General features: G+C 40.5%; 3 protein-coding genes across 8 annotated transcripts in view; all 3 read right to left on the bottom strand.

The window, feature by feature from the left end:
- Positions 1 to 46: 46 nt before the first annotated feature.
- On the bottom strand, positions 47 to 2,755 carry LOC108627031 (suppressor of Mek1). The gene is made up of 2 exons (XM_018028053.2): positions 2,258 to 2,755; positions 47 to 2,187 (listed from the first exon to the last, which is right to left on the bottom strand). The coding sequence occupies exons 1-2, from the start codon at positions 2,346 to 2,348 to the stop codon at positions 569 to 571; spliced, it is 1,710 nt and encodes a 569-aa protein (XP_017883542.1). The 5' UTR covers positions 2,349 to 2,755; the 3' UTR covers positions 47 to 568.
- Positions 2,756 to 3,818: 1,063 nt separating this feature from the next.
- On the bottom strand, positions 3,819 to 6,252 carry Wdfy2 (WD repeat and FYVE domain containing 2). The gene is made up of 7 exons (XM_018028014.2): positions 5,967 to 6,252; positions 5,742 to 5,883; positions 5,477 to 5,682; positions 5,155 to 5,394; positions 4,948 to 5,086; positions 4,683 to 4,882; positions 3,819 to 4,612 (listed from the first exon to the last, which is right to left on the bottom strand). Exons 1-7 carry the CDS (start codon positions 6,125 to 6,127, stop codon positions 4,474 to 4,476), a joined length of 1,227 nt encoding a protein of 408 aa, XP_017883503.1. The 5' UTR covers positions 6,128 to 6,252; the 3' UTR covers positions 3,819 to 4,473.
- A 794-nt stretch (positions 6,253 to 7,046) lies between these two features.
- The window catches only part of LOC108627074 (nephrin), a 59,013-nt gene continuing 50,827 nt past the window's right edge, over positions 7,047 to 15,232 (bottom strand). For 4 of the 6 annotated variants that reach the window (XM_018028124.2, XM_018028125.2, XM_018028120.2 and 1 more), the window contains 7 exons: positions 13,630 to 13,760; positions 10,821 to 10,980; positions 10,154 to 10,492; positions 8,623 to 8,889; positions 8,001 to 8,249; positions 7,799 to 7,914; positions 7,047 to 7,383 (listed from right to left, as the gene is read on the bottom strand). In XM_018028124.2, coding sequence (XP_017883613.1) covers positions 7,303 to 7,383; positions 7,799 to 7,914; positions 8,001 to 8,249; positions 8,623 to 8,889; positions 10,154 to 10,492; positions 10,821 to 10,980; positions 13,630 to 13,760 — 1,343 coding nt within the window. In that variant the 3' untranslated portion in view covers positions 7,047 to 7,302. Of the gene's footprint in view, positions 7,384 to 7,798; positions 7,915 to 8,000; positions 8,250 to 8,614; positions 8,890 to 10,153; positions 10,493 to 10,820; positions 10,981 to 13,629; positions 13,761 to 15,232 lie in introns of those variants that run through there. The other 2 variants (XM_018028126.2, XM_018028127.2) reach the window with 2 other exon arrangements.

The raw sequence follows: 15,232 nt of genomic DNA, 5'->3' as shown, positions 1-15,232 counted from the left end.
GCTTATCGATTCACGCTTTGCTGCTGAAAGCATGCGCGTTCAATGGTTCAATTGCATGTCTCTTTATATTTATTGGATCCAAGTCTTTTTACGATACATTAAATTTAAAATCGCTCTTTTCTCAGTTGTATCGCTCGCAACGAGTCAAATTGTTTATCGATCGGTGTTCTTAACATTGCTCGAATTTAAGTAGTACAGGTACAGACCGTATGTGATCAGGCATTGCCACCGCACACTCATTCATACTTCACACGCATACTGTACTTTTAATCTGAACTATAGAGGGGGAATAAAATTATTTACAAGACGGTTCGCTGTTTATTTCGATTTTTATGCTCTTTAATGGTACATATTACAATACATACGTATTACGATCTAAGAAATACGTTTAGTAATCAATGTATCATTAGCAATCTAAAGAACGAGATTCCGATTTCAGAATGCTTGACGGTTGTGGGGAATAAATACGATTAATTGACCCCTTCTCCAGAGTTTAGATCGACAGGATGAGCAGAACAATTGCAAAAAATATAATTGTATCAATTAATATTTTTTTTTACTATCGCTATCACCTCTTCACAGTTGCACCAGATTGATTACTAATTACTCTCATTTGCTGTGTCTTTCGTTTCGCCTCGAGCCTCATTTTTGCCTCTAATCGCTTTCTTTCTATTTCTTCGGGTGTGCATTTTATACAATTCGAATCTCTGACTTGCTTAGTGTTAAGTAAACTGCTGGTTGATTTGTATTTAACAATACAATGGCCACTTAATCTGTCATCCTGTAATGTGCTCGACGTTTTAGCATTTTTCGTACTGTTAACCGCTGGAAAATTATCATTTTTACACGGATTTTCATCACTCGGGCTCGGATATTTACTACTTACTGACGGTTTTTCTGTTTTTACCGTAGTCGCTAGATCAATATTCTTTTTACTTTGATTGGAACATTGATCTGATAGGCTCCTCGTTTTAAAGAATTTTCTATTTTCTAAAGTAGGAGATTCTCGCGGTGGTACTTCACTTGTAAGTCTTTGATTTTTAGTCGATTTGGAAGGGGAATATTGTTTACGAATATCAGAATGATTTCTAGTAGACCCGGAAGGATAAAAATCATACACGGATAAGTTTGAATTGGATTTCGATTCTTCTTTAACCGTGCACGTCGCCAAACACTCGTCAAACGAATCGTCTGGGAAATCGGCAGATTCACTCTTACTTTCAAAAGCTACCAACATTTGTTTAGTCTCTAAAATATTTGTAGTAATATTGAAAAGCTTCGAACGAGAAGTTGAAGTATTGCTATTAGAATATGTCTTTAAATCGCTGCTTGTATTAGATGAAGAGACTCGAGAACCAGAACTTTTGGAGGATTCAGTAAAGCTGTCAAATGTCGAGTAACGATAGCCGTTTTTAGATACGGAGGATTCTTTCTTTTCGCTCACTGTGGACAACAGCATCGTATCGGGTTTCTTTTGCAAATTAAATTTTTCTTCAACTTCTTGACTGCACTTCACCATTGAATCCTCGATCGAATCATCAAATAAATCTTGATAATTCGTACTCTTTTCAACGTTATTATTATTAATAGTATGTACAGAATCTATATTTTCTTTTACTTCTGCTTTATTGTGATCAACATCTATGTTTTCATTAGCCATTATGTTGTCGTTGCTCTCATTATCCGATTCTATCATCAATTTACTGTCAAGTTCACATCTTATGTCAAATCCACTGTTCCTATCACCGTCACAATTTTGTTGTATGCTTCCAATCTTCTCATTTAAAGCTATCAATTCAGCTGTGAATTTCCCGATATCTTCTCTATCAGCTATTTTCACTTGCTTCATTTTAAGAGGCTTACGTACTAAAGGAGAATTAGAATTCCGTTTCTTCTGCAATTGCTTGGTCCTTTTGGGTGTCTCAATCACATTGTTCTCTAATTTCAACTTGTCATGTGAACTTTTCTTGACAGGTGTATGCCAATCCCAAGCAACTTCATTTCCACCCTCTTGAGTGCATGACATTGAAATTGGGCTATATCTATAATCTAGTTCAGGGGAATCTTCTACGTTGCTCGCAAACTTCTCTTTCTGAATTGGTGTACTGTGGCCAGAAACAATCACATTGTAGGAACGTTGTGGGGAAGCATTTCCTGGCTCAAGCTTCATGGTATCGTTGACTGGAACTAAACAAATAATTATAAAATTGTCTATATCTCTGTTTTAATGACAGCTGAAAGAAATCACAATACATACCTTCATCGGTGTTGGTGTTGTTAGTCTCTTTCAGCAAACAAATTCTTGATTTTATACGTTTAGTCATTATTATTGAAAAATAAGTGTACATATATATATATTCATACAAGTTGAATGCAAATATCTGTCATACACATTTAGTCAAATTTTATGTATGATTTATAACAAAGGTACTACTTGGTTTTTTTTACATCTTCTATATTTCCACATACACAAGGTCTTTCATTTATTTATATGTCAGATTCAATAAAAATAAAAGAAAGCAGCCAAATTTCACGGCTTGCCTAACCTTTTTAGAACGAATACATAGTGAAAGTAGCTGCACCGAGGTAGTTGTTGGTCTCGTGGTTCGTAGTGTGCGTGATTCGTAAGCCGTAAGCCCGGTACGGATTGTGCTCGTTGTATAATGATAGATTGAAAACTAATGATAATTTGGAACGAGAAACTTATTATAATGAAATGTTTAAATGGAAAGCACAGAAGTAAATTCGAAATAAGTTTTTATATTGCCGCCTAGATCGAACAGACTGCTGACTTCAGATGAGTGTACAGAAAGGAAATGAAAGTTCATGCTCGGCATTCCGTCTCGAGGATATCTTAATGAAATTTTTATTTACTGACATTTACATAAATCTTTCCCGTATATGCCATTCAAGTTTCATTCATTTCTGAGCTGTAGAAACAAACTTCTGGCAATTTTACATTGACAATTCTCGTTGACTTCCATACCACTTGGTCTTTTACTTATACTAATCAAATCCGTTTAGATATCTTAATGACACTTGAAAGACATTTACCTAAATCCTTCTTGAATGTGCTTCCAGAGAGAAAAATTTCTTTCTGGTGCTTCTAAAGTTTCGTCAAAATCTGCATGACGCCAATTTTTAGTTCTGCCTCCTACCGCCACAGCGGCGGCAGCACCTATTGTCGAACGAGAAGTCAGGCGAGGCAGACATTTTGAAATACGAATATCTTGGCGTGCAGTGTGCAGATTTTGGCAAAATTAGATGAACTTTTCGAGGCATATGCACGGAGGATTCTCTGTAAGTATCTCTTAAGTTTCATTTTAATATCTCGGATGATTATTACCGGTAAAACCAATTCAGATTTCGGATAATTAGAGAACAATCGCGTTCCCTTGCAAAGTCAGCAAAAGAGATAAACGAATCGTTTACATTGAAAATATATTTTCATTTCATTACGAATTTCACATGGATGTTATACATACATATACTGCGGAGTTTCGTTAACATTTATATTGAATGTGCAAAGTAATTTCCGCAAAATTTAGCAACAATAACAGTATCGATGGTATGCACGTCGCGAAATGTAACAATTGCAATAAAGTCGTTTTTCTATACATCAACACGATTCTTTTTGGACAACGAGAATGTTACTTTCGACTCCGATTCAGTATTAAAGTTGCGACAACGCATGAACGTTTATTCTAAAAGCAATCGCGGACACGTTGACGAACAAAACGATTTTAATTTCGATGGCCCGTGGAATTAAACTGGATCGATACACGCACGCACATATGTATAAATTAATAAACAAACAGTTGCACCTTTATATTACATTATTTATAACGTAAACTTGATATCTTAATGCACCTGTCGTTTAGAATATTAACACTGTCTATTGTAAAGTGTTAAAAAAGCAGTTTCTTATAGAGTTTTACCCATTTTTGTTGTTTTAGAAATGATACATGCATATTTGCAACAAAGGAAATTGACTAAAATCAACTCTTCCCATCTTGACTTTGATTAGCTATAACATATTGATAACAGGTCCGTTTAAAAGATATCGAACCTAATGATTCATACTTTGGTCGTTTTTAAATACGATCATACTAGAAATAAGAAATATTAAAAAATATACTATTACCTACAAGTCATACGAAGTTGCATCATTTTTACTGGAAAAGTACTTGTAAGTGAAACGTAGTGTTCGTTTTCGATGTTGTGAGCATTCTATTCTGGCATAAGAGAACGTTTTAGGATTTCATCATTTTTTTGTATAAGAAGCGGATCTTAGTATACATATATAAAAACCTATGGTTCCTTGTAATGAAACAAACTGATTCCGAAATGCATCGTAATTATCGTAAAAATAGGATCAGGATATTACAGTTTTACATCGAAGTATGACAGCATTTTCTCTTATATCTTACGATTTGATTAGTTTCGTTATTTGTTGATAACATATTTGGAAGTTCATTGGAGGAGCGCGGAAATATCCCAAATCTTGATTAGACGATCTTGACCAATGGTCAGCAATCTTCGCCTAGGAGCATCGAGATCCATTCCGACGACACTATGTTTCGCGTCATGGAACGAAGCTAGAGATGTTTGGCTAAATAATCGACGTACCACATTAGCAAACGAATTAGTTTCTCATTACTAGTCCCATTTTCTCAACTTACTTCGCAGCTTTAAGTTGTATGTGACACTGATCGCACACTCTCACTTCAAATTCGAAGCCCATCGCTGGTATCGGTATTCGTTGTGATGTACATCGTGCGCATAATGCACGACCGCAGTGACGGCAATGATGCTGCCTCAGACCCAATTGTCGTTGATCCATCATTGCTTTAATGTTCCAAAAGAATGGTCTTCCACAAGCCTAAATTCAATTATATATAGTTTCATATAAAATTAATAACAAATCGTAATTTTGTAATCACGTACTTGGCACGTATCTGATTCTACCCATGCTGCAGTTTCTTTTCTCTGCGCAGCCATGTCCCAACACACAATCACACCATCCTCTCCTCCTGACAGTAAGACACGTTCTCCGCTTGCATAGCACAATGCAGTTACTTTATTGCTGTAAAGTAAATAGTACTATAGAACATATGTCTTACGGACGATCTTAAGATAGATTGAGGAACTTACTGATGTCCTTGAAGTTCGTATGCCGTACCCTGACGACCCCCAATGTCCCATACTATAATACTTTGATCGAAACTTCCGGAGAACAGAAGTTGTTTCTCCGAGTCCCATGCTAACGTGTGAATGCTCCCTGTGTGTGCTTTTAACGTAGTAATTAGTGTAACACCGTTACCATCTAATTTCAACATTGCTATTTGTCCAGAGTAATCACCGACAAATGCATGTTTTGATTGTGCATCAAATCTGAGCAAGTTAAGGATGATCAATCCACACAGAATTATTTATTACTACTTATTTTAGTTGATAGCTTCCTCAAAAAGGATACTGTAAAGCGGTGTACCATGCATCTGTCTGATAGACTCCTAATTTCTGTCCTGTTTCTGAAGAATGTAATTGAAACATTTTATCCCGACCTATGCTTAAAACCCATTCACAATCTGGTGCAAATATGACACCTGTAACCCTTGCTTGATGAGCTGTGTATTCACGCATGGCAGTCATCCGATTGTAATCTTGTTCGAGAATGAATTCCTAAAAGCAGAGACTAACATATTCGTTCTAAACTAAGGGGAGAAATGAATAATTCATACATTTATAGTTCCATTTTCCAAACCGACGAACAGTTGTCTACTTTGTACACAGTAGTGCATGGATGTTGCACCAGCAGCCATGTACTGGCAGACACTTGGCCAATATTGGCCAGAATCTCGTTTCAACCATACTCTGACAGTTCTGCGAGAAGTGATTTTTTAAATATGCGAAAACATGAAATTCAAATGTTATCGTCGAGATAGAGCCGTGTAATTCTCATCTACCTGTCATCGCAAACACTAATTACACCATCTTCTCGGGGTATAATAACAGCCGCATTGACATCGTCGTTGCATCCTTCTAATTTCGATAGAAGTATCGGTTTGCGACTGGTACTGAATTTGTCATGATTTACTCCTTGGGCGGGCTTTATCTCTGCTGCCATTTCAATCGTCCAAACGTAGTATTCGAGGGGGACTTGTCATTTGACAGTTGTCAGACTTCGGTGTTAATCAAAGTTTACACACGTTACGAAGACGGAAGTTCCGATTTTTTATGAAATTGTGGAGAACCGACAGAGAACCTATCGGCACATTGCCCTATTACACACGTAGGATTTCTGAATCAATGGAAACGCACCTTTCAGGATGCTGATAATTTGGAGACTAGATAAGTTAATGAAGCTAGAACGAGATTATTCTTTGAACAGTCAACTTTAATTTAAGCCCCGTAGGCCTCTGTATACCTGGTGAAATTCTGAAGGTCTCTCCTTATTTCGTATTCACATCCAGTAGATGCAAGCTCCATGATCGTGAATCAATTTTGAAATTTCAAGGTTCGAATAAAAGTTCTGCAAATTATATCCTTATTGATTCATTGCAATACGTTTTTAGAGTTATAAAGAATACTTTTATGTACATTCCAATTCCAATGATTGTATCTTATGAGCAATGATTTTTTTATCTTTTTAAACGATTCTGAGTATTTTTCGGACCTTTCTCTCTAAATTCAGTGGTAGTTCCTTAAAATATGTTTACGGGAAGCCTAAATATTAACATTTTCATTGATTTATTTATTTTTTTTATTTCTTCCATTTTGTGTTCTCACCCAGTAGGTGCTGCCGCTCGTAGCGCAAGCCGACATTACGTCAGTGTCCCATAGACGGTACGACCGGTACGACGTACGGCAATTTCTACTCAAGAGCGGGAACGTGTCAAGTGTCACCGAAATTACCGTCCAGAAGACAGTTTCTTACCGGCTAAAGAATGCACAGAGAGCAGAGATCGTGGAAGATTACGTGCAGTATAGAACAGGTGAGTCAGATATTAAATTAAGTTGGGGTTAATAATTGTGACGCAGTTGTGTTAACACGAAAAATCGACGTAGTGTTTTATTTATATACAATGTATTTACAAGAGGACATTAATGTTGTCGAGTTACTAATTAATTTGTTCGTACGCTTAAACGTGTACAATCTGGCATAAGCATAGCTTTTTAGTCCTTTCGATTTTCACTTGTTTAGCGACGAAGGGTCGTGACCGTGCCTCGCAGAGTTGTTATCGTATCAGTGCCCGAGTCATTGTCGCAAACGTATAGTGTACGTTCCGTCGTCGTCCTCTCTCAAATACAGCTTTCTTGAATCACAGTGCTTCTGATCATCGTTTCCGAATATCGATGTGGCCTCTGGAGACTATGGAATGTCTGAAATCGTTTATGCAAATACTTTACAACGCTCGAGGAGGAAATCGCGTTACATTACTGTTTCGTGTTTTCACCATTTGTTTCATGATTACATGTGAATAGAACAAGAGCTTAGAATATAAAGTTTTGTTCTATATAATTACGGCCATAATTTAAGATATGACCTATGTATATATCTAGTTTTGACGGTTTATTAATTAATAGACTGCGGGTCTTCATGCAAAATAAATTAGATTAATTTAAAGTTTAATGCGTTTTAGATAAACATGTTTTTGATTAATTAAACATTAAATTACTCATTCAGCTTTTGATATTCTAAACTGTTTTATACACTACACGCAGCATTTATCACTTCTGTATATTGAAGTTTCATATAATTGCATAAAATCCGCAGTCCAGTGCTTAACCCACTTACGTTTGGGGATGCTCGAGGATAATCCGATTCTTCTATAATATCGTGAGATATTTCTCGGCCTAGTTCGAGTTGTCTTGGCCTCCGCGGTAGAGAGCTGTAATGTAGGAGCTTCTTATCTGAAAAGTTATGCCATTTAAAAAATTTCGAAAGTGAAATCGCTGTGTCGTTTTGAAAACGAGATGAGGAATAAGACTCGCTTTACCTATAAGATGATTGGTCAATGCCGTGGTCGGTATGAGATCAGGATTTCCATCTTCCTCTTCGCCTTTGCTCGCGTAAGTTGCGATACCGGCGATAGACTGTTGAGGCAGTGGCTTCGATTTCACTGGGGTGGCCGCGTGTTTTCGCCAAAGAGCCATTAGAACTCCGGTAACAATTAAGCCTAAGCCAGTCGCGGTTCCGCCCAATCCGATCAAGATCGGTGACATGTCCACCGAAGATGTCGATTCCCCTGTAAATCGAATATACCTATCCGTAAGTGTGAGAAATGATTAAAATATTCTAGTTGTATGGAAAGTAATATATTTCGATTCGGTGGCCAGTATGAACTCGCTTCAATTATAAGCTGGGATGCCGATCCGCGGCTCGTCCTTTTCTTCCAGCTCATGTTATACATATCCAATATTAAGCCTATGCTACGTGCTAAATGCCACGCGCTACCGTTCGCGTATTCTACTAAACAACACAGACACACACATACTTTTATATTACATATCTGACAATCCCAATTATCGATACGAGCAAATATATAGAAAATATGTTCGCGTGAAAAGTATAGCCTACTCGTCGATCCGAGATAACTAAGGATATACATACTTACGCACCGGTGAACTTAGCCACTCCTTTTAGGGCTTCTCCTTCCATGATAACCGGATCGCTCAATCCTTTCCCATTGAACGCGTAAAGGGCGACAGTCGTCGGTTTGCGTAGTTCCAATTCCCAATAAGGGTTCGCGGATTCCAACCATTGTTTGTCTACTTTCGCGACGAACTTTTGTGGTAATCCACCGTCGTATCCTTCCACGCAGGATATTCTGATCCATGAACCGGTCCGATTATGCGCCGTACAATTCTGCAGCGGGTACGGTTTGCCTGGGTGCGAGAGACGTCGATTTCGATAAGGCATATCAGAGGTTGGCAATTTTAGCGATGCTACTTTGAAAATCGCGGATGCTTATTAAACGGTAATTAAACGACACGTATGATAAAATTTAACTCTCGTGGGGTGGGGGAAAAAATCGAAATAACGCGGTAGTGTTTGCGCTTACCTATAACTTCGCTTTATCGTTCAACGAAATTGCGTATTCACCGCCAATGATATTATACGCTCTACGGTGGTCGTTATCGGCCATGGCAATGTCCGACGAATTAACGAGATCGCTCGTATGCAAATACAGGGGTACGAAAAAATTTAACCGAAAAACTATATACGTTATCGTCCGCGTGCTCGTACATTCCTTCAATTATTTTTCATGTACCTTTGTTCGTTTTATTGTTCATCATACATCGTAGCTCGTCGTAAATCGTTTGAAGCCTGTCGCGCTTCGTTTCGTCCCAAACTGGCACCGGACTTTTATTTTTATCCAAATTGAAATCATAGTATAAGAAAGAACAGTAGGCTCACTCACGGTATTGACTCCTGTGATTTAATGACCAACATGATTCTGCATGTTGGTAGTTGATAATTATTGATGATGGACGAAATAATTAATCGATTACTTCTGAAGTATTCGAGATAGAAGATAATTGTATACTATTTTTCTTGTAAGTAATAATATCGAAGTTAGAAGAAAAACAACTTCTATTTGAAGCATTTTTCGAAATGTTGAGAATTTTTTCGAGCTTTTGTCAAGGGGCTCTTTCAGATTTTTTGAAATTGTCGTTTATTATAAATAACTGCTTACTTGTTGCCCGTTGTTAAGCAAAAATGTTTCAAACAAAAGTTGCAGGTACCGTCAAAAGCTACAACTTTCGTGTGAAACATATTTTTCTACCGTTAATAGTTAATGAGTAATTTGCAATAAACTGTTTTATCGTTTTTTGTCAATTACTCGTTAACTACTGATGCTAGTAAAAAATGTTTCAGATCAAAGTAGCTTTAGTTGTCACCTACAAATAATACAATTTCCTCGTAGGTCCAACGATTTAGAAGTATTTGAGAGCAAATTAACAATTTGCCAAAAGGGTGCTTTGTAGTAGACTTGTTGACAGACTGAACTTACTGTTCATTCTTGTACTGTGTCGAAACTTTAGTTGTCGCGCACACGAATTCCGATTATTGTCGTCCGTTGAATTTTCACTTTAACGATCAGAGCTGACCGATTCGAAAAGAAGGAATGAGAAAATGGTAACGAACCTGCGGCGACTACTTGATAGAGGCACGGTTGTTTGGAGGGACCAGCGACATTACTGGCCCAACAGGCCAACGTTCCGTAATCCATGTCGGACGCTGGGGTGTAATTCAGCCTACTCGAAGTACCCTCGTTCGTGTACTTCGTGGACGGAATGTCTGTAAGGTCGACGCTGTTGTTGAACGTCCAATGAAAGGTGACGGAAGTTGGACTCGCTTCGACCTCGCAGACTAACCCGATAGTCTCATGCTTCGGTGCACCGTGAACCTCCTCGGACGATGGCGGCGTCGCATTCGGGTGTTTTCCGTCAGTCGAGTTTGAAACGTGTTTACAAACGGGGGCAACTGCGACACAAACGCTGTTCTTACTCTTCCGATCCAATCTGTGATTGTGATCGATCCGTAACGAAGCGTAAGGGATCACCGGATATACGGAAACACAGTATTCCTTCAATGAATGTGAAAAAGTCCTATAGGGATCAAGTTCGATTCCTTATCCTCCTTAGTAACAATTACGCTGGTTAAAACCAGTGAAATGAATAATGCGACATCGGTTCGGTTCTAATTAGTGGAATATGGTCTAGGATCGAATATATCTAATGTAAGCAGAGACTCTTCGGCTCCGACATCTTCACATTTATTGAAGAAATACTGTACTCGTGCATGTACTCACACATGACCTCGAGGTTAACTATGTTAGAACTGGCGCGGCCCTCGGCATTGACGGCCGTACATTTGTACTTTCCGGCGGATCCTCGAGTTATACTCTGAAGAACCAAGGAGTAGTCCGAGAGTACAATGCCGGCGGTGACGTTGTAACGGAGCTCTTCTTCCTGAATAGGAAACAAAATATTAGAGAGGTGATCCTGCGTCCGAGAGGATAGTCTGTCCGCGTTGGTTTTCGTTTGTTCTCGACAGTTACACATAGAGTACGTAAGACGATTACGAGTTTGCTTCGAATTGCGGAGCAAATGTTTATGGAAAAGGTAGAGGCGGAGACACAGTTCGCGATTTGTCACTGGTATCGCGCACATAGTTGAGTCTTCTCTCGAATATAATAGTTGCCGGGGAAGTTAATGACGTGGTCGGCGGCAGCGAAGCTACAAAACGTTGCTACTTACACTGTTTACGTATTGCGTTTGCTGCATTCTCTCGTATACGGCCGTAAAACCTATCGTACGCGCGAAAGAATCGAAATTCACCCTCCACTGTGTAAAAACGATTTTAAAATTTGCCAAACTGCATACGTATTTACATCCATGTATGCACATACATACATATGTATGTACGTAGCTAAGTAGATAACTGTAGTATATATCAGCGGCGCGAAAATTTTCCCACCTCTACTTGGTAACTCCATTTATACGCGTACACGCGAGCGATATTATAATTTCCTCTTAACTTCCCAGCAAAGGCTTTGCGCGCACAGATTGCGGCCCAAGGCGTGTCAGCGCCAAGTAGACGGATGGAAATTTCGGGAACTCGATTATATTTCCGTTGCCTCGAGGACCCCGCGGTCCGTCCCGCATCAAATTAGACTATTCGAATACAGTACCTAGTAGGTAAGATCGATGTCGAAGCTGTTACGCGTGCATACGAGTCACGTATCGAAAATGATACGGTACGAACGCGAACCGTTTTATGAGAAAGGAATATTTGAAGTCTGAACTGGAACGAGTTAAGTTTCATCGTATCGTTTGAAATTTCTGAGTTTCCGTTGGCCGCGACGCGATTAGACGATAAATAATAAATATTCGCGTCAGAGTTGGGAACAATGGTAGCGGATACCACGTATTCGTGGCCGAGAAAGGAATACGTTTGCTTTTACGTATTATGAACGGATGCTGGAAAAGGGGAATGGTAGACAAGAGTAAGAACGATAACACTCCCATTCTCATGTCGTGGAATATCTCGGGGCACGCGCAGCCAGCTTCCTCGACGCCTATTCTCATCCGTCGGATTGTGCATCGACCGTGAGTCTTTCCTCGTTCTCGGATTTGTTCCCGCGATCGATTTTCCTCGGTCTTAAATAATTTCTATACGAAAGGATGATGAGTATTTTCGAAAACGATTGGAATATTTCGCGAACTTCTGTGCGGAGACGGTCGATATGCATTCGTGCTTATCCGCGGAAACATTTTCACGGGAACATTTTTACGGATTGGTAAACCAGGTCTGGCCAGTGATTCGTGGCCAATTTATCGGTTATTCGGGTTTGGTTTTTGGACTCTGCGATCGCGAATGGACGGGAAGCGAGAACGGTGGCGGCTCGTAAATTTACAATAATTTCGACAGAGTGCACGCGGGTGGAGGCAGTAGAGAGCAACGTTCCAGGACTCGTTTCAAATTACATATCCTTCTCCGTCAGAAGAGTTCTCCCATCTGCCGCGATAGGGAAACTCTTCCTCGGGACTTTTTAAACTCTGTTACTTATTCACCGAATTTTTCTCTTACTTTCTTCTTTTATCCGGCATTGAATCATATCTTCCGCGACGTCCTATTATTAAAACTTTTTCTCTCCGATATCCGATTTTACCAACTTTCGATTATTCGCGTTCGTTCGATCGTAATTCTGGCCGTTGGAACTCGAGCATTAATTCGCGAATCGAGAGCAACGAAAGATGAATCAAGAATTCGTCGTCAATGAAAGACGAAAGAATTCGAAGTAGAGAGAACTAACGGGAAGGCAATGACGAAGGTAAAAAACGAAACGATGCGATCCGTCTAATCTAATATTACGCAGTCTACTTCGTCGAAGATTAAATATCGCGTTATCCGATAGGTAGATCGGTAGTTCTTGTATTTAACACGGTACACGGTTGACGACGATGCTGGATCTGGAACGAAGCTGGCGTTGCGATCTCGAATACTATTACCGAAAGAGAAATAACGAAGGGAAAGGATGAGGACGATTTCAGGATTTCCCTCTTGGGGCCGAGATAGAGACAGAGATAGATGAATAGATAGATATGGATAGAGGGAGAAAGGCGCGAATCCAGCGGAGAAAATGATGGAAAGCGTAATCTCCCTTAAGAGGCTTAACTCGACGATCCTTGAGTGACCGAAGATAACGCTCGAGCTGCGCAGGTGTGCGAGGCAGGAGTTTTTCAGGATATTTTTCACGAGTGGCAAGGCGGAAAGGCGAAAAGGCGAAAAGGTGAAAAGCAACGGGCTGACAAGCGCTACTTTCTTACGGCCTTCCCTTTATTCGCCTACGTACATTGTACGCTCCACGCTCGTTCTTCAATCCGCTATATCGTATATCGTTGCGCTCGATTTCGTTAAACGAGAAAAAAACGATGCGACGTGTTTGACGCGTACGATTACGCAGGGTCGCATACCGTCCCTTTGATTTCTCTTGCATTTATCGGTATCGGAATTCTGACGGTGCGACCAAACTTCATCGCGTATCTTTTTATGCTCGCACGCGATCATGCTCATGGTACGCGCGTGGGCGATAAATAAAAGGCGGTCGTACGTACCTCGTGAAACCATTGTAATTTGTAAGCAACCGGGTTCGCTCTAACTTTACACTCGAAGTAAACGTCGTCGCCTTCTTTGATGTTTTTCGGGTCGAGCGACGAGCCCATCTTGAGAGTGACCACTGGGGCGACTAGAAAATCAGAATACACAATTATATTAGAATCGGACGAATACTCGAGATCTGGATCGATGTCGTTAGGAGGGTACGGCAATCGAACGTGAGGCACAAGGGTCCATAAGGTGATAAGTCGACTCGTATATCTCGTCTATGGTTCGACGATTTTCTCGGTTATACTCGCCGCTAATGTCCGGCGCTATCGTCGTTAAACTGACAGGATCGGGATTTAGAATCGTGGTTCGATCACGAATCGGAATGAAAAGCGCCGCGGCCCGGCGCGACTTAACGATTCCAGGAACGCGAAATTTCCTCGCTACTTCGTAAGTATCGAGACGTTGGGTACTGGCCCGATTCGAAACGAACCCATTTAACTGCGCGAATAATGGGACTCGATAATGGCTTTTCAACGTACAAAGACAATGGAGTCACGATTTATCGTCCGTAGTCGGCATTCCTCTTGGTTCCATCGCTCGCGGCGCGCGCGACTTCGACTTATCGATCTCGATCGTTAGCGTTTCGAACATCGTTTTTCTCGGCTGGCGAAAGTACTCGTATTTCAAAGTAACCAATTAAATTCGAACTAGTCTGTGCGCCGACTAGGACGAAGACCCGTGTAAGCCCGTTTAACGTTTACAAGCACGGAGTTAACTTTGGCGTTCATAATGAACCCACCTCAACGACGCTAATAATCCCTACTAATAATTCCACGAGCAACGAGCCGCCATAGAATCGAGCAGAAATAATAGAGCCTACAGCTGCGTACCACTATTCGCAGTCCTTATCTTCGGTAATGGGCAACTGGAAACGCAAAGGAGAGGAAACGCGAATACGTATACTCCAACAGCGATCCGTGTTCATCGATGAACGACGCGAACGAGTAAAGTCAAGACTTCCCGAACCGATGCTGTATACGTATAGTTACGTATCTATTTGCCGGTAGAGAGGCAATGTTTCCGACTTGCAGATTCGAGCTTTGTACGGGCGCAGTTTTATTCCGAGTTTCGAAAGAGAATAAACGACATTGGGTCGAGTTAAGTTTTTTCGCGATGTCGAACGACAAAGAGTCCACCATGGGTTTCGCGTCTCTCGCGGTATCGGAATACGGGACAATTCTAGGGGAGGTACGCGTCTTTCTTGCTATAAATCAATGACTCGCTTCTCACTCTTTCCATTCGCGACGTCCCTCGTCTCGCTCACGACCAGCCCACGAGAGCGTCGCGTATTTCTCGCGTACGATGTTATTCGTTACTGCTAACCGTCGCGTTGCATCTAATTCAACGACAGAAGTAGCCCGTGTCGCAGTCGGCATTCCGACGTGCGAGTTACCGGGACAAAATTAACGACCAGATAAGATCACGGTGTTTTCCGAGAGAACCAAACGTACCGAGGCCCAGGCGAAACGTCACCTTCCGACCTCTCTTTCTATCTCTTTATTTATCTCTCTTTCTTAGCACGGCGCCGCGTCGTCTTTCATCTCGTTACGT

Source organism: Ceratina calcarata, unplaced genomic scaffold (assembly GCF_001652005.2).
Source record: "Ceratina calcarata isolate Rehan_Ccalc_2016 unplaced genomic scaffold, ASM165200v1 scaffold436.2, whole genome shotgun sequence".
Lineage (NCBI taxonomy): Eukaryota > Metazoa > Arthropoda > Insecta > Hymenoptera > Apidae > Ceratina > Ceratina calcarata.
This window is presented reverse-complemented; position numbering and strand designations above follow the sequence as displayed.

What these genes read in the sequence shown, in the direction of transcription:
- Wdfy2 (XM_018028014.2), bottom strand. Translation starts at nt 6,127, where the DNA reads ATGGCAGCAGAGATAAAGCCCGCCCAAGGAGTAAATCATGACAAATTC. An exon ending in GCATGGTACACCGCTTTACA is followed by an intron (nt 5,395 to 5,476) that starts GTATCCTTTTTG and finishes TAACTTGCTCAG; the next exon opens with ATTTGATGCACAATCAAAAC. An exon ending in TAGAATCAGATACGTGCCAA is followed by an intron (nt 4,883 to 4,947) that starts GTACGTGATTAC and finishes AATTGAATTTAG; the next exon opens with GCTTGTGGAAGACCATTCTT.
- LOC108627031 (XM_018028053.2), bottom strand. Translation starts at nt 2,348, where the DNA reads ATGTACACTTATTTTTCAATAATAATGACTAAACGTATAAAATCAAGA. An exon ending in CAACACCAACACCGATGAAG is followed by an intron (nt 2,188 to 2,257) that starts GTATGTATTGTG and finishes TTATTTGTTTAG; the next exon opens with TTCCAGTCAACGATACCATG.